Here is an 18,484-nt window from a genome sequence, read left to right as displayed (position 1 = left end):
TGGAGTGGGAAAAAAATAAACAAAATAAGATTTTGATTATTGGCTAACGAGCACCGAGTGGACGCAAAATTCAACCAAGTGTGATTCTTACTGGTTGATCTGTCCCTCCTAACAACTCCTTCCCAGGAAGCTGTTGGTTCTTGGAGGAGCTCTTTTTGGACACACATGCAAGTGGGAAAGTTTTGCCCAAACTCAAAGCCAAACGGGATCAAGATTCCAGATTCTATCATTTTTATTTGGGCTGTTTCCTTTGCTACATTCATCAACTTTTTGTGTTCATCCTGCAGGTTTGCTTTGTTTGTTTTTTTTGCAAGTCTGGGGGAAGACCAGCATCAGTGATGACAAAACTGAAACAAAAAGTGCTTCAACTTTAAAACCTTGTTGAACTTTTGGCAGGCAGTTAGATGGATTTCAACATTACTCTCCAAAGGTTAGAGGTTACAAAAACAAAAATCCTAAAATCGTTTCCTTCAACTAACTGAGCTGACCTTCACAGTGAGGATGAGAGTTTGATTGACACCGAAAATCTCCTGTGAGGTGACCAGTAGAGAACACATCCCAGTGAGAGAACCAGATGAGAGGAGGCCCTTATTGTCAACTTGAGCAACAACAAGCTGGTCAGGGCAATCCAGCATCCGGTAGGAGAGCACACCCACACCATCCCTGTTAAACACAGGAAAACAAAAACAACCACATCATGTTTCTATGACGTTGTGTGTTATAAATAATGCATTAAACACACTGTGGAACAAGAACAGATAAAGCACCTGTTAGTTTGGAGCTTGAGGGCAGAGTTTGGAGCCATCAGGATCTCCTCAGCTTCTACTTGAGGATGAATCACGTGTAGCTTGTCATAGACCTTGATTAAAGAAGAGCGTTAAAACTCTAATTATTAGAGGACCTTTGATGTTTCTGCACTAGTGACATGTCATGGTTTATTATAGCCGGAAGTCAGATGCATTCAGCTTCAACTAATCTGCAGTGTTATCTCTTCAGAGATCCTTCAAACCTCTGCATTTTCAATATTCTGCTGTCACAAAGAAAGCTTTCAACATTATAAAGCAGCAGGGAGCATAGTGGCGACGAGCAGAGAGGTGCATAAAACAGGTTTAAATTATTTATAATACTGGTGCTGAGATGAAAGATGAACAGTTCTTACACAAGATTACCCCCCGTATGTGTCGCCACCGTACCTGGATCTGGATCTCATCTCTGAGCTCCAGAACATTTCCCTCTAGCTGCTGAGCATTTGAGTCAGAAACTCTGAGAACCACCTTCAGCCCAGTCCGGCCTCTTGTTCTCCCTGTCACTGTCATGCCAAAATTATGCTCCGACTGAAGTTCAACATTAGCCTGAAGAAGACAGAGATCATCAGAAGAATGGCAAAAATAGCAGCAAATCTAATAAAAATGACAACAGCGATGAGAAAAGAGGAGCAAGTTGGAGGCTATTAATGAGGAAACGATTGAGCTGAGTGGGACGGGGTTCTAGAAACTCCACCATAACAGAGAGACAACATTATCTTAATTTAATCAGAAAAAAGGATCAAAGAGAAGACAGAGCTTAAAATAGATATGGTTCAACAACAGAAACACCATGTGACAAGAACAGAACAGAGTTAACTGGTGCATTTCCTCAGCTTATAATAGGATAAAAGCTACATAATATATTTAGTACTCCGAATTTAATATTTAAATAAAATTAAACAGTTAAAGATTTAGTCATGTTGGCTAAAAGACAACAATGGGCTGATAAACACTAAACTGGGGTCAGAAGTGAATATAAATGTTGCTAATATGGGTTTTTACTAATGGATTTGAATCTCTCTCAGGGTGCAACAATTAAACATACAAACATACTCTGACCATGAGAATTTTCTCCAATTTAGTTCAAATTTAGACATATAGGCTCAACCATATACACAAGTCCCCATTAGTATTTGGAAAATGTTCCTTAGCAAGTTGCAGGGAACCTGCAAACTTCTTGCACCCAAAAAGCTGCTGTGTACCAAACCCAACTAAAAGGGCTGTACTGGATGTTTTTGGTATATATTCATGTAGAATTAAGAGTCCGATTCTCAGTCCAACTCATTCTAGCATCTTCTAGTTTGGCAAGTTTTCTTGTTTTTTTTAGAATTACTTATGTTGTATGTTGTTTAATCATTCAACATACTAGAACTGTTTCAAGAACTATTTTCTTGAACTGGCAAGAAAACAGTTCAAACTAAATAATTAATTTATGTCAGTGAGTGCATATTTCATATTCAGCCCTAGTTGAAGGCTGTTGTTGTGAACAGTAGATAAAATAACTCAATAAATTAAGCAATACAGTAAGATAGTTTATCTGAAGATTCATTTTACGTTCAAAAAGTGGATAAAGTGAAATCCATCAATAAACTTTTTTTTACAATTAAACTATTACATGTACTGTATACAAATACAGTGACTCACGTGTAAAGGCCCGTTTCACTGCTCTTCAGACTGCTGCATCCTGACAGGCTCTGCAGTGTTCTCTTCTTATTACAAGATAATTTATTAATGTTAATTTGCCAAGCTTTTTTATGCATAACAGTCTCGTGAAATGATTAGCACAATATAACATATTAGTACAGTATGTGAACGGAGTGAGTTTTAGCGAATCAGAATCAGAGCAGTCTGCATGCCAAAAAAAAAAAAAAAAAAGTCATTATAAACAATCAAAACTGTTGGATCATGATAAGATGAACAACTGAAGTGGCGATTTATCATTTTAACTGTTTTATAGTAGAAATCTGAAGATTCATTTTACATGTTGGAAAAAGTGGATAAAGTCCAACCTTATTCAATCCCAGCCTTCATCCATAACATAAACTTAACAGCAGGTTTCTCCAGTGTACTATGAGCCTGGCAGGCCACCAGGTTTTACTTGCGCCCCCAACAGGCCAGGCATTATTTTCTTATTAGGTTTTTTATTTTTGTTTTTTTTTTTTTAGCAAAGATGGGTTAAAGAGTCTCTTTGGTGAAATGATTGGAAGTACAAACGGAACATATTGCGGTCAGTATGTGAACACATAGGAAGACTAGCCTGCATAATCACCGACTCTTCACCAGTCTGCATGCCAACAACTTCAGCAAATGAAAAGTCACAAATAAACAATCAAAAACTGTTGGACACTTTCATTAGGATGAAACAACTGAAGTGCAAATAATTTATCATTTTAACTGTTTTATATTTGCCTTTTTTAAAGACTTTATAGTTGATGTTTAGGTATTGTTGTTAATAATGTCTTCCAATAATGCCTAATTACCTAGTCATATTTTTAAGTTTCCTGCCAACTTTAAACATTTTAAACTCAAAAACACAGTAGGGTGCAGAATGACTAGCACCTCTACTACAAACCTGTGCATGTTTTCTGGGGGAAACCATGAACAATTACTTTCTTTAAACAAGATCTGAACCAGCATTTTTTAGATAAAAAACAAAATAAATACCTCAGTGTGCCTGGAGTGGACATCCAGAATGTCTCTCTTAGTGGTAGACCAAGAAAAAATGAGACTAGGCACAACACTGCCAAAGGAGAAAGGCGTCTGGCTATTGGTCAGCCCCATTACGTATACTGGCATCTACACATACACACACAAATAACAAATATACATGATATTTAAATTTTACAACAAAGAACCTCAAAAAGTTGTAAAGAGAACTTAAAGAAAGAACCAAATATAAAACAAAAATAATCATACCTGTGCTCCAGTCTTTATTCTTGTAACTGGTGCTCTGATTCGAATGGCCGACAGAATAACAACTTCTACCTCTACTTGATCCTACAAGTCAAAGAAAAATTTGATTTAAAGTTAAAGGTAAGAAATCCACACACAGCTGAATCCTGAGATCTGTCCTATTAACAGAAGCTATTTCCTCATCAGATATGGAAAACAGGATGTTGGATTGGGGTTGAGGACCACCCTCAGATGTGATCTATCAATGGCAACAAGAGTGAAAAGAGAATGAATAGCTCATTTGGAGTCATCAGGACCAGGCCTGTTGAAACATAAATGTTTAAAATTCCAGCTTTAGAAATGCAAAACATCCTGCAATGCAGAAGTAAGATTTTCAGCACCTAGGAGTGCACATAGTAAACAGCATTTTTTTTAATCGGCGATGAAGTGGAAAAAATGCAATTAGTGACGTCAAGGTAAAGATGAGTAATTCTGAAAGATAAATGACGAGACAAACTCGCTTTGCAAGATGATCGCTGCCATTTTTTCTTTTTACCACACCTACCTGCATCATTGCCCCAATTAACAGAGTCATTTTCCTGGGAATAAGCTTGAAAGGCGGAAACACCTATAAGAAGCAGTGAAATGTTACTTCTTTTAACAACATCCACCGGAACAAAAATATGAACCTACTTTCTGAAAATGATACCTCAATTTGCTGTGGTGCTGAGGCTATTTTTCTCCCGTTTTTATCCACAACAACAGCTGACAAGGTGGTCTGACCAATGGAGAGTCCTTTCACCCGAAACACTGCCGTGTCACTTTCTGTCAGCTCTGCTAAAGGACTGCAGGGAGAGTTATAGAAATGTAGCCATTGCTAATTGTTTCATATAAATAACGTTTCTAATTACTTACGTCAGAGACACTATTACAGAGGCTGCCTTGAGTTTCAATTTCATGGACTGGAAATAGCTGGCTGAGAAGGGCTTCCTGTTATCATCCAACACTCTGACATAAGCTTTAACAAATTTGCCAATCTGCACCTGTTATCAAGATGAATTACAGTCATGAGGAGGGACAAAATACTGGTGCATAGGATCTGTATATAGTTTAAGACAAGGTGACATGGAGACCATTAAATCATATTTAATCTACACACATCAGTGGTTTGCTTCATGGTACTTATGGTAATAATAATAAAGATAATGTGGTGCAGCAGGGCTTTGATGCTAAAATGGAAAAAAGAGTTCAACTGACCTTGTCAACTACTCTGACATTAACCTCCAGGATGTCAGAAACATGAACTACTGATTTGGCAGGTGCTGGAAAAGCCAGACAAAGATCGTGAACCATCACCGAAACTGTCCCTGTATGGACTGGAGAAACCTGGACAGAGACAAGAAAATAGTTTATGCAGAAGAACATCAAACATAAAAATGAACTAAAGCATTACAGGCAAAGGTGCAGTTACATTTCACATTATATGCAGGAAAGTAATGCTTTTCGCCACCAGTCTTGTATTGTCTGGCTTCAGATAACTTGCCATGAACGCAGTACAGATGTTTCTTACCCAAGCTTCGCCTTGTGCCTCTTGGAGCACGACATCCACAATCCCCTTCATGCTGGTGTTCATAAAAAAGTGCCCTGAACCTTCTTGCATAGTCAGATCCAACTGCAGGACAAAACACAGCAAAACATTAAGAACATACTGTAGTTCTTATGTCAGATTAACCTGTAATTGACATATAAGAGGATCCCTGCAGAAACTCACATTTTACAAATCCTTTCACTGACCATGAGTTATCTCACACATCTATATAAGAATACTCTCAAATATGGCAGTTTTTAAATTTCTGATGAGCAAAGATGACAAGTTTCTACCGTGTCATTTGTAATAATTACTTATGTTTAATTTCATTCTAAATAAGCCAGAATGAAAAATACTGGATTTCTGTTTATTTTATTTGGAAAAAACAAAATATTTCTGACAATAAAATTATCTAATTTACCGTATATATTTTTTCTTCAGGGATAATCCGTTTTCTTATCCCCGAATCCAAACCAAGTAGTGGTAGTAAATGGGAAACAAAAGACTAAAGTTCCCAACAATAATAATAATAATAGTCATCATCAACTTTACAAAATCCAATCCAAATTTTCTATGTCTTAACATTTTGGACTTAATTTTTACTTAAAAACTACATTTACTTTGTTGCAATTAGAATATAATGACATAAGCTTGTGATACAAAACTTTAATTGCAATGACATTTTGGGCTCTGCTGGAGGATCATTCCCGTTAAAAAGCAAAATGTTCCCCTCTACTATCGCCACATGCTTGCTAATATCCAGTTAGCAGGTTTGCTGCAGACATAATACGTAATCTGTCCTGTATTATACATAGAATCTTGCTGTACTGAGTGTAATTGAATCTAATTCATCTATAATTAAATTGAACAGATATGAATTTGATTCTGTGTATTTCTGTAAAGTTGGAATTAAAATTAACCAGTTTTTCTAATAATGTGCCTCAAGATGATATTTATTAACTACTGCTAAGTAAAATAAATAACTCTGTATTCAATTGAGCATGCCACGCTGTTAACCTTAATGTATTTGATATTAGCAGCACCTTGTGAGTTTAGTGGATGCAAAGAAAACAATGTTTGAATCACTAAAACATAATTATACCTACAGTGACTAAGATTTTACTGATGAATCCAGATTGATTTCCTAAATAGCTATAGGCTAATGACTTCATACTGAACACAGCAGTCACTGTTGACATGAGCACAACCTAAAGTTTTAAATCAATGTAATGAGTGGCCCAGATACATCCCTAACTTACAAGTGAACATTTCATACAATCCAGTCCGACTGTCTGTGCTCAGTGCAGAAAAAGCACAGACAACAGAAGAATGCAATGCAAATAAACAGCAGTGATCATTTTGCTCTTACCCGCACATCTGGGTGGTTATAAATAGTCACTCTCTCAGGAAAAACCTTCACATCTTCAACCAACAGAAGCTCCAGTGTGGCAGAGACAGATGTCAAAGGTTCATACTGTCCAGGAAAGCAAAGCGTATTCAACCTGTTAGAATCTGACTTTCATTCACTAAAGCAAGTTGCTTGCATATTGTTAATGTATTTACAGAGTGATGGAAAGAATAAACATACTAATTTAGTAGTAGCCTTTAGAATATTGCTGCTTTGTGTTTCTGAATGACTAACCGACCCTTCAGCAGTCTGAAGGTCAAGTCCTGTCACGTCTTTGAAGTAAGAGTGCTTCTCCCAATTAACTCCCATTCAGAATAATGCATGTGTATTAGGATCAAGTGGGATGAATTCACAGTTTTCCACAGAGACAGGATGTCGCATGTTACATTTGCAGTGGCATCACTCTTGTCACTAAAAATTCTTAAATGTGACGGCTTCATTTAGCCGTCACATTTAAGAATCAACTAACTATTTGGGAATGAAATATCAATGCTGAGTGTCCTCATCCAGCCAGGTAATTGCTACAGTTAATCAAAGTAGGTCATACCATCTGTTTCAATTCTAGTTTCAAGCATCCAGACTACGTCTGGACATAATGGTATGGGTTTATGTGATTTTATTTGGGTCATTCCTATTAACACATTACTTACAATTCTGCTAATTTTGTAGCAGTGGTGCATAAGTGCAATATTTATGGTGTGCAAGTGCTGTGGCACTGTGGCAAAAAAATCTGTGCCAGTCTGATTTATCTGGTGATTTAATTGGGAATTGCCTGGCCATTGTCTTCCTACACAATTCCACTCAATTCTCAAACAGAAGTTGATTATGGTCCTGAATGTTTCAAAGAGTGAAGCAACAACTGTAAGTGAGATTAAGTTGTTTCTTTCAAAATTACACTTATAGCAACATGTTACTCAAGTTCTTTGCAACTGTTGTTGCAATCTTATAAAGAGGTTTTGTATACAACTTGGAAGTAGGTTTTTCTTACAGGACTTGGAACTTTGGCAACTTTTAGATGTGGAACCTGGTATCCAACAGCTGTCACAGTAATGGCAGCAATTCCTGTCTGTTGATGGACAAGAACTGTCTGACGTCCTAACCAGAAAAAATGAACAAGATTAAAATCTATCACTCAAATTACCTTTAAAAATGGACTAGAAGTATAGAAGGCATTTTTAAATTGGGACAATCATACACTACTTAATAAAAAAGAAAAAGTTACCATGTAGTTTCATCTGTTTTTTGCTGTCTTCAAACAGTTGAAGGTCCATGGGCATAGTGGGCTCAATACTAGCCAGGGACTCCTTTGATGACTCCCACAAAATGTCTAAAGAGCTAAAGTTGTCGAATTTCCTTCCTTGCTGATCAAAAGCTGCCAAGTCCAACACCGGGTTCCGATAATTTGAAACAGGCACCTGACAAATGAGCGCAAAAATACCCCACCCAAAACGTTAGAACAAATTTTACAGATTTAGTTTTGAAAATACAACATAAGTCATTAGCATTTTAACTGTTTGTTATAATTAGCTATTGTTCTATCTAAACAACCTGTAAAAATAAATAAAAAAACAACCTAGTTATTAAAAATTAGCATGCTAAACCATTTTTTAAACCTCACGCACCACTTGTTTATTCTGCTGCATCAGAGGGCAGGCTAAGTCCAGCTGTGGACTGGTATAAACTGGAACCAGTGTGAGCCGTGATGGAAGCGCACAAACAAACTTGACCACTGCCGGCTCCACAGCTGGAAATGGATTGGTCACAGTGGCCTTGTTCCCCACCGTAATCTCTAACACCTAAAGAATGAGAGGGGTGACAGTTGAGATGACAAAGATAATACAGTGAAAGAACAAAAAATGTGTCTGATTTTGTTTAAAGAAATTTAGGCTATTTTAGCGCCAGAGCGTAGAGAATCTGGGACTACAATGATTTCCATCACCCTTACCTGTTCTCCCAGCACCCTGCAGGTTGCTCTAAGCCAGTGACGATTACAGTTCTGACAGGAAGGAGTAATCAGATCGAGGCTCACGCTGCTCTCATCCTCGGCTCGTGAAGAACAGAAAAACTTTGAGGGCTCTAAAACCCAAGGACGTGGTCCTCCCTCAAACAACATGTCTTTGGAAGATCCAAGTGTGACTACAGCCACCGACACAGGGTCAACCGCCTGAAAGATGACAAGATTTTATTAGTAAGTTCTGAAATGAAAAGAAAATAAATGCCTTAAAATGAAGTTAGATTACTGGGGTGAGCGAATGAACAAACTTTCAAGATAACAGTGAAAATCCAAGAAAAAGATCTTTAACTTTACAAAAACACAACCTAAAGAAAGTGTGTAATGTATATTGCAGATTATTTTACTGTGAAAAGGAACTTTGATGGAAAACTGAAAACTTGAAAAATATCATCACAAGGAGAAAATGGGTCAATCTTTAGCTACCAGGGCAAAAATAAACGAAGCAAAATGGTAAAAAAATATCTGAAATATTTGAAGAATAACACACTATTAACAAAACACAAAACTGTAGAGCCCAAAAGAGATTCAAACATGTTAATGGTTAAAACTTTAGCGATGCACACCTGCAAACCAAAGATAATTCTACAGACATTGTGAAGCAACTTATTCCCAATTCCTCAAATAATACTAAGTTCTTTAAAATGTTAATTTATACAGCAACAATTTATTATTTTGCTTTTAATGGAGTCTACATTTTACTAAACAATAAGTTTGCAAATTCGGAAAGAATAAAATCTGAACGGATTCAGAAACTTATTTTATTTCTTCTTAGAGATGAAATAATATTTTATTTGTTTATGAAGACAATATGTGGAACTAAAATAAGTCAAGAGAAAATAGCTCAGTCCATCTCTGTGATTTGCTTTTATTTTAAATAAATAGTACACAAACATACACTTTTGTTTTTTCTACTGAGAAATTCTAAATAAATCAAGACAAGAAAAGCAAAATAAAACTGTAAGATAATTTTCCAGCCTGAGGAAATCTCAAGCTGGCATATTACAGATTTGAATTAATCTGTAAGAGGTACAGATTGATTAAAATGCCATGCTCAAAGTTCATAATTAGCAAATTCCTGAAAGGATCAGATTGAAAGACTCACTCTGAGAGGGAGGTAGGCAGCAACAGTGATCTTGGCACTGAGATGCACATTGCCATGAGTGTAGCTGACAGTAAGCATCGTGTAGCCAGGAGTCAGGGCCTTGGCTTGCACTCCACTGCAGTGCTTCTGGCCAGGAGCCAGCTTCCCTGAAGAAGAACCAAATGCAGAGGGACAAACCAAAGGATGAGATAATTTAAAATGGCAACTTTAAATAGGAAAATGACAATTGCTCTTCTGTAGTTGTCTCTCATCTCAAACACAACAGAAATATCTGCAGCTCACTTTGCTGCTGGCAGCTTCAAGGAATGTTGTTTTGCGACTTTAAAAAACTAGATGGATGCCACTTAAAAGATGACACACATAGGGTGGATTATTTATAGAATTAAAATAGGAGAGAGAACGCTGTAGTGTATTGTCATTTTGTAGAGAATCCAAGAGTTTGTATTGCAAACATTTTATTATGAACATTTAATGACTTAATTCAGTTCAGGCAGAAATAAAACAAGGCAGCATACATTACAATTAGCTGGTTAAAGGAGCCAGTCGTGTAAGAAAAAATAGTTTCTCTTCCTCCACACCAACTCTATTTGTTCTAAACTAAAGGCTCTTTACAATGTGCTTCTCTTAGTCTTCATTTTTTGCACTTCACATGAAGATCTGGCACAAACTCCTCCGTTATTGTCTGACCTAGTCAAATCACCGAGACTCACCGTCTAACACTTCAAACACTCCTTGGTTCTCCTCCTCGACCAGCAGATCAAAGTGGGAGCAGTCGCTCAACATGACTCGCTCCATCTCCAACTCCTCCAGCAAACCAAAGATCCGAAGGGGCAGTTCCAGATCTTGGCCCAGGCGGGCTTCTACTGGACATGGAGCAAAGTCCATGGCAACAGGCTCAACAACATATACCTGAGCAGGACGAATGATTGAGGAAGATTAATAACAGTAAATGTTTAATTGTAACGTTCACATTTTATTAACTCGTGAACTTTTCCATTTTGTTTGTCAAGTTACGATGGCAACATCTGAGTATTTTAGCATAATTTTGAGAGATGAAGCAAAGTAAAGTGCAATAATGAAGTGGAGATGCTTTTTGGCTGGATCGTTTTCAAAAATGTTTTACAAGTTTGATATGAATTTGTAGTCAGCCCTCCAGAGTTGACACATTCACCAGCTTTGCTTCTGCAAGCTTTGCGATGAAGTTACTACATGACCAACAGATAAAGAAGTTCTAAAAATCCAAATATTAGCCAACCTTTGTGCCACAATAATTTTGAAATGAGTGTCATTATCAACCAACCTTCATCTGTCCGAAGTGATGTGGGTTACGTAGATCATGAGCATAAATTGCAGTGACACCAATGTCACGGACTGTGGTCATCACTCCTTTCACAGTCACTGTGGCCACATCTGTATTTGATGAAGTCCAGGTGAAATTTCCACTTCCACCAGTTGCCTGGAGTGAGCAACAGAGAATACCTTATCAGATGCAAACACATCACATTTCCTAATTTGATCTCACTCTCAGTCATGATGCTAGTATGCCAGGAACAAAATAACTTAGATTTTCCTTTTGAGTTTGAATAACTGGGTTTAATATTGTACCCATTATTAGATTCAAAGCCTGGCAAAGATCAGCATGGCTGAAAGAAAATAATTACCTTTATTGTGTACTGATATGCTCCAACTTTTGGTTGCCATGGAAACGTGAGAATACTGGGAGTGAGGACTATAGGGTTATAAATTTCCACATCCTGTTCATTGTGCACCGGGTTGACGAGTGCATGGACCTTTCCATTCTGAAGCAGAACAGTGGACACAGGAAATGATCAGATTCAACAACATGAAGAGGAAGAACGGTGGGGAAGGTTAAAAACAAGAATGCGACGGTCCAAAAGAACTCACTTCATCTTCAACAGCTGTTAGGGTAGCATCAATAAGAGTGAGACCATCTTTGAGAGGTCTGACATGATGATATGATCCATTCACAGAAGAATCCAGGACCTCAAAATACTCTTTAGGAAAAACAGTGCTTATACGGACATTCTGCAACATCAAAATAAATTGTTCAACTTATAACACTGCTGTATTTGTTTGATTGTTTTTGTTTTTTTTTTCAAACATGGAATCTCACCGATCTACTTACGTCAGAGAGGTAAATTTTGTTCCCAGACTTATCAAACACTTCGATAAGAATGTCGTACACTCTGCCTGTTTCAAGAACCCAGCTTTCTCCTGGATGAATTTTAAAACCTACATACAGGGATTAAAAAAGGTCAGCGAAAACTTTAAACAAGGAAATTAAAATATGTGTTAAAGCAGAAAGACAGACCGAGGTAGGCTGGCTCAACAACGTAGAGCGTGCTGTTGGGGAGGCGAGACACTCCTTGCATTCGAAGGCCTTTATGGAAGCCGTTAAAGAAAACTTCCTCAGGTAGACATGAATGAGAGCTTCAGCTATGAAATGTATAATTATAACTGAATGATAGAAAATTAGAGATGCATCGATCACACTTTTTCTGGTCAATATCAATCACATTTGCTTTAAGGCCCAATCTATTGCAATTGATTGGTGCCTCTTGATAAAAAAATGGCTCATTAAACCACTGCTACAACTTCAGCTGCTGGTGTATTTCATCAGAAGGATACTCTTGTGATCCAACACCACATTGATGTGTCCCATTTGAACTCCTGTAACTTTAGAGGTGCTCTGATCAAGAGAGGCCACACTGACTCCTGCGTCTCCATTGGGATCTACCACACTGTTTCTAAGGTGTAGTTCATACTGATCACAAGGCATTGTGACCTCTGGAGAAACACAAAAACACACCAAGATAGTGGATTTCACGCAGCATGACATCAGTCTTCACTTCAAATTCTTTCAGCTTCAATTTCATTTGAAAAACAAATAAATTTTTTGGTGGATCTAACACCAGGAACTGTACAGCAACATGAGTTTATAGATAAAACTATCAGCTAAATATTCACACCTGTGATAGTGCCTTGTCTTATCTTGAGGACTCTGTATCTGATGGAAGCTCCTGCCATTAAGTAGACATCGTGTGCAGGGCTCAGCAGGATGTTCTCTAAAATCAGCAGTCTCACTTCAGCAGCACCCACATCCTGTGGCATAGATACCATGGTGATAGAACAACAAAGCTTTAGCTTCCCGCTTCAATAAACCAAATGAAACGGGTACAAGTTTCAAAAGAGTCCAAAAGAAGAAATGCAAAAGAATTGTTTGTCATAAAATGTAGAAATAACACAATATGACATTTAAAAGCCTTGTCAGCTTGACTAAAACAACAGCTACAAAGGATCTGAAAAGACTGAAGAGCTCCTTTGGTCTTCACAATAGCATTGCACAAGACTCTGCAATTGCATTGCATTTTGCTATTTTTAAGAGTACAATTTGAGTCCATCACAGAGGGACAAAGTAACAGAACTAAGAAACAAAATAAACTATGCACTCTTTAATGAAGCTGAGTTAATGATGATCTTTTGCAATAAAGGATCAGGTTTCTCCTGGCTGACAGCAATCTCCAGATTTCTTCGAGGTCTGTTGCAGCAATTTCTATCTACTCAATTTTATTTTATTTTTTTTACAGATAACACAAAAAAGTTCTCCAGCTTCTGTTACATTTACAAGGCCTATATTTTAAGCATGTTTCAAAGCATATGTCAGTTTACATATATATTAACTAAACTAAAAAAAGCATTGTAGAACTAGCTGGTAGTTGAGTCATTTAAAGACCAGAGGCCAGGTTCTTTTTTGCCAAAGAAAACCTGGCAAATTACAATCTTTGATTGGTGCATGTCTAGTGAGAAACCCCATATGTTATTAGCAAGAGAAACAATTTCTTTGCAAAGTTATGAATAAAGCTATTACCTTATACAGAGACTCTTGTATTTTGGCCTTTAACTTAGCATGTCCTGTTTTCAGTCCTGACACCAGAATGATGTCACCTTGTTTGCCCACTCGCTCCATTTCAGATATGTATCCAGGAGGAGTGTATGTGGACTCTGAGAATTTAAGCACCCTGAAGGTAACAAAGACAAAAAGCAATAAGCAACAAAGCCTCAACAGAGTAATTAAAATGCAAAAGATAATAACACAAACAGCATAACCATTCTAAAAATTTCTTTTGGGGACATTTGGTGGTCTGTATAGCAGATTTTTAGAGGGGATGAGAAAAGAATTAACAAAAGAGAGATTACCGTAATGAATTGTAGGAGTCTGTGAATCCATTTACATCTACATCTTTCACTAAGGTCCAGTCAAACACCAAACCGGCAAGGGTAGAGAAGGTATTTCCTACAAAAAGGAAAGAAAAAAAACTTAATACTGTAACCTCATGAAAAAATAAAACCACACTGCCGGGTCAGAGGTGCCTTCACTTTAGTTGTTAGTAAATTAAAAATCGTTTTGTCCGATACAAAACTGGGAGGGGTTTAATTAAACAGCGCGTTGCAATCATTTGCAATCTACTCTGTTTGAAGAGTCTGAAATGGACTCTTATGCCAAAGCAAACAGAGCACCACACCCTGCAGCCATCATCAGAAAGTATCAGGCTGCAGCCACAGCTCATTAAACGAAGTGTGGCTGTCCTAAATGGAACAAGTCACACAGAACAAACAGCTACTTCACTGTGTCAGCCTTTATGAGAAGAAAGAGCTGCCTGCAGCCAGCCCCCTCTGAAGAGATCTCAAAGCAACAAATGAACAGCGTGATGACAGATCCTTATTATTGGAGAGCTGAGTTATTACAACATCAATTTTTTTGGGTCACACCTGCTCAAGGCAGGGTATTTACTTATTTAGAACCCTGTTAGCCTTCAATTAAGACAGCTGATCTACTGCAATAAGTCAGTGTAGCACCTTCTGAGTCCAGTGCATGAATTCTGAGCGCCAGTGGAGAGTCTTCAAGATGCAGCTCTCTGGTGGTGGAGACGATCTGGATCTCACTGATGATGTCAACGATGGCGTCGCAGCGGAGCACCTGTCCAGAGACTGCCAATGGATGAGTAAGAAAAAGGGTTATAATAAATGAAGCATAGTTAATAATAAATATATATGCAAATGATTAGCAGGAAGGTATCACTATGGGGCTTCCTTTAGTTGTTGGCATGACTCTGGGTGCTTATCACTGTATTCAAATGATGTGGCTATTTGGAACTGCTATAGGCGTTTCATGGGAGAGATAAAATATGTAAATATGATACAGATGGGTAATTTTATCCCACATTCAGACTTAGTTACTTTGATTTGTTTTATAGACTTGCTCACGGGATGTGTGGCAGCAGATGGTATTAGAGCAGCACAAGAGGAAAAATAAAAAACAGGGGGAAAAAAATTCTAATTTCTATTTAATTGACTGAATTCAACCTCTTTAATGCAAAAGACCGGGTACCAATGTTTTCAATGTTCAATAAACATTTAAATTACAACTACATGTGACTTTCTGATAAACTACAATGAGAGAAACATTTACTAGAACTACAAAACAGCTGCAGAGTTACTGGGAAAAAAAGTTTATTGGGTTGAGGATATTTTCTCAATATGCAGCTATGGATATTAGAGGAAAAGGCTAAAACACTCTACGTGTCCCAAAATTGTCAACACAATTTTCAATATTTATTTTAACAACTTGGCAGTGTTAATGCCACCCAAAAGGGATCTGAACGTTGCTTTCTTTCATAGATTGTGATTTAAAATGGCATTGTTGTGCTTACCAACATCTTCAGCAAAAATGATGCTGGTCAGTCTGGTGGGCTGGGTGGACAGAGCCTGCAGGACAGCCTTCCGGGAGCAGCCTCTGTCAGCATCCTCTTCCACAGGCTGGATGCTTGCAACCTCAGGTCTAGTGGAAGACCTGGGCAATAAACGGCATAAAAATACAGACTATGCAGGTAACTGGATGTCACACAATTTCAATTTATAGCAACCATACAATGATCCGTATCTCTGGTGTCCATTTAGAATGAGTAGTTAGCTGTTTTGCTAAAATGTCAAAAAGAAATAAATAAATCCAAACTGGATTGACTGTTTTCCAGGAAGTGTGCGTGAATCTAAAGTAGTCATTTGACATGAGGATTGTGATACAGTAAGTTGTGCACCCCCTCAACATACTATCCATCAAAGTAATATTGTCTATTTCTTTCAGAACATTCTTGACATTAGTGATGGTGGAATTTGTAATGCAACATAAAAAGAAAATATTTGCATGAAAAGTATTTTGCAATTAGACATGCCCATAAAAATCAAACAACCAAAACTGACAAGCTCAGACCAGGTCAGACACTGAAAAGATCTGAATTGATTTTTGTTAAAATTTTAATCCATCAAAACTAAACACCACCATTCAGTCTACAAACTAATAAACTAGCAGCATGCACTTCATCGAATTTAGGAAAAATCCAACAAAGGTTAGGGACATGCTTTGATGCATAAATGAGGATAATATTGTAATTCCTTTGAATCGTTCAAAACTACTGGTTTTCTTAAACACACAGTAGCACATTTTCTCCATAAGTTAATCTTACTTGATTAACAAGAAATAAAAAATTAGGCTATCTGCACATTTTAGGGACATGCACATTAAAGGACCTCATGGTAAAAATCTAAGGCCTGCATGAATTAGATGACATGAGAAGTTAGTAATTTAATAATTATGTTTGATACTGCATTGCAAGATCCTTTGATTTTAATTCCCCTTTCCTACATGGATTTGATGTAAACACCTCACAGTGTTAACATATTTTAAATGACTTACTATTACTACAAATTTATCTTATCTGTGAGCCTTAACAACAAATCTCCAATCAAAGTTGAAGGGTATCACAGTTAAAGACAAGGTGATTGGTTTACAATCACTATAGTAGAGTAGTCGTTTAACTACTCTAGAGTTAAACAAATACCAACAGAAATGTCTGACATAAAGAACTGTAGTATAAGAAAGATAAAATTATTACATACAAAATGAAATACCTGCTTAAGATTTTAACATGTTGAATGAATTCAAAGTTTCTGTTCATTTCTACATATAATTGTTCAATTATATACACATTTAGAAATATGTATATAATTTCATTTACTAAAAGTACACATTACAATTGTATTTTGAACTGTCACATTTATTTGACAAAATATTTATGTGCTGAATTATGGCACTTCTGGTCCTTAATACAATGGATGAATGATAAAATTTATATTTTTTTCACCTACACCTAGGATGAAAAAATCTACACAGTTTTTTTAACTTTTTATGACTTTCTCCTAAAAATTCTGTCCATTTTTAGTTTAAATGCTATCAACAATTACCATAATAAAATTTTATTTAGACAAGAGAGACTGGCTACTTAAAGAATACACAAGTCACATTTGACCCCCAGTGAAAACTGACAGAAGAGAACTTCATTCTGGAAGAAAAAAAATGATACAATATTACCATATTAAAATAATCTTTTGATATTCGGTATGGCTGGACTCTTACAGCAAACCATTTACTGTATATGGGAGTCCATGTGACTTCTCTTGCTAGGTAAAAAGACACCTCCATGCCCCACAAAGTGGGCCCCCGTCAAGCCCTCAGTTTCACTCACCATCTGTAGCAGCCTTCAGTCGTTTCCAGTGTGAAGTTAATTTTTGTACTTCTCGCAAGTGGTAGCAAAACTTTGGGGATATTTAATTTCGACGAACCGTAGACCCGCGTGACGGTTATAAAAAATAACACTAAAAATTTTACCAGACTCATTTCCGACTCCGCAGATTTATTATGAGCCAAGGGAAGGGTCGAATGAATGGGATATAGAGTCTATTTACGAGCCTAACTTTTTTTGTCTCATCTAGTTTAATATTTTAAAAGTTAGGGTTGATATCGGAGCAGTATAACAGACGTTTCTGTGAGTTAGCATAGCCAGCAGTTTAGCTAATGCTCAACTCAAATGCACGCCGTCTTCCTGTCCTGTTTCACTTTGACACTTTAGTTACCACACATGATGATAATACAGATAACAGTAGCAAACGCCTCTGGCGCTGTTGTTTGGCTCCGACGTTGTCTTTGTACTCGAAAATAGGTCAGAAAATAAGCGACAATAATTTGAAAATCGCTACAGCAGAACAACACAGCCGGATAACAAACAATAGCGTAAAATCTGCGTGTTTTGTACAATACCCGCCATTAGCAATAATTGGACTTCCAGTGAGCATGCCGGGAGAGAGGTGACGTCACTACAAGAGAGGGTGGGTACAATATTTCTTAAAGGTACAGTCAGAAAAAGATTAGTTTTAGAAACAGAAAAAGCATGTTTGTGTATTTTATGTGTAGTATAAATATATACTACACATAAAATACACAAACATGCAACAAAACAATACATTAGTTTTGTTGCTGTCGTGGGTAACCAAAAGCTAAGCTGACTTGAAAATGAGCATTTCATGGTTAACTTCATAGTAAGGGGCTGCAGTGGCTCCAGTGGTATAACAGGTGGTCATGGCCCTGGGAGCTTCTGATTCAAATACTTTTCTTTCGCAGGAATAAATGGGGTTTGCGTCAGGAGGGCATCTGGCATTAAACATCTACCAAGTGTGTGTGCACGCGGCTGTGGGGATGGGGAGACAGCTGCTATGGCAACTCTGTGGAGGGAGGAGACCAATAACAACAACATAGTAATAA

At 37.3% G+C, this 18,484-nt stretch overlaps 1 protein-coding gene across 1 annotated transcript in view; it reads right to left on the bottom strand.

Annotated features, from left to right (window-relative positions):
* The window catches only part of nup210 (nucleoporin 210), a 32,296-nt gene extending 14,286 nt beyond the window's left edge, over positions 1–18,010 (bottom strand). Inside the window, 30 exon segments of the mRNA XM_044113599.1 lie at positions 489–663; positions 768–859; positions 1,194–1,352; positions 3,471–3,602; positions 3,723–3,825; positions 3,827–3,957; positions 4,264–4,326; positions 4,408–4,543; positions 4,614–4,741; positions 4,956–5,084; positions 5,269–5,370; positions 6,656–6,760; positions 7,683–7,789; positions 7,917–8,109; positions 8,317–8,490; positions 8,640–8,858; positions 9,811–9,956; positions 10,521–10,719; positions 11,111–11,266; positions 11,472–11,609; positions 11,716–11,856; positions 11,957–12,063; positions 12,143–12,211; positions 12,460–12,618; positions 12,801–12,933; positions 13,700–13,850; positions 14,029–14,125; positions 14,689–14,820; positions 15,543–15,682; positions 17,412–18,010. Coding sequence (XP_043969534.1) covers positions 489–663; positions 768–859; positions 1,194–1,352; positions 3,471–3,602; positions 3,723–3,825; positions 3,827–3,957; positions 4,264–4,326; positions 4,408–4,543; positions 4,614–4,741; positions 4,956–5,084; positions 5,269–5,370; positions 6,656–6,760; positions 7,683–7,789; positions 7,917–8,109; positions 8,317–8,490; positions 8,640–8,858; positions 9,811–9,956; positions 10,521–10,719; positions 11,111–11,266; positions 11,472–11,609; positions 11,716–11,856; positions 11,957–12,063; positions 12,143–12,211; positions 12,460–12,618; positions 12,801–12,933; positions 13,700–13,850; positions 14,029–14,125; positions 14,689–14,820; positions 15,543–15,682; positions 17,412–17,563 — 4,068 coding nt within the window. The 5' untranslated portion in view covers positions 17,564–18,010.
* Between the last annotated feature and the right edge of the window lie 474 nt (positions 18,011–18,484).

Source organism: Gambusia affinis, linkage group LG01 (genome assembly GCF_019740435.1).
Source record: "Gambusia affinis linkage group LG01, SWU_Gaff_1.0, whole genome shotgun sequence".
Lineage (NCBI taxonomy): Eukaryota > Metazoa > Chordata > Actinopteri > Cyprinodontiformes > Poeciliidae > Gambusia > Gambusia affinis.
This window is presented reverse-complemented; position numbering and strand designations above follow the sequence as displayed.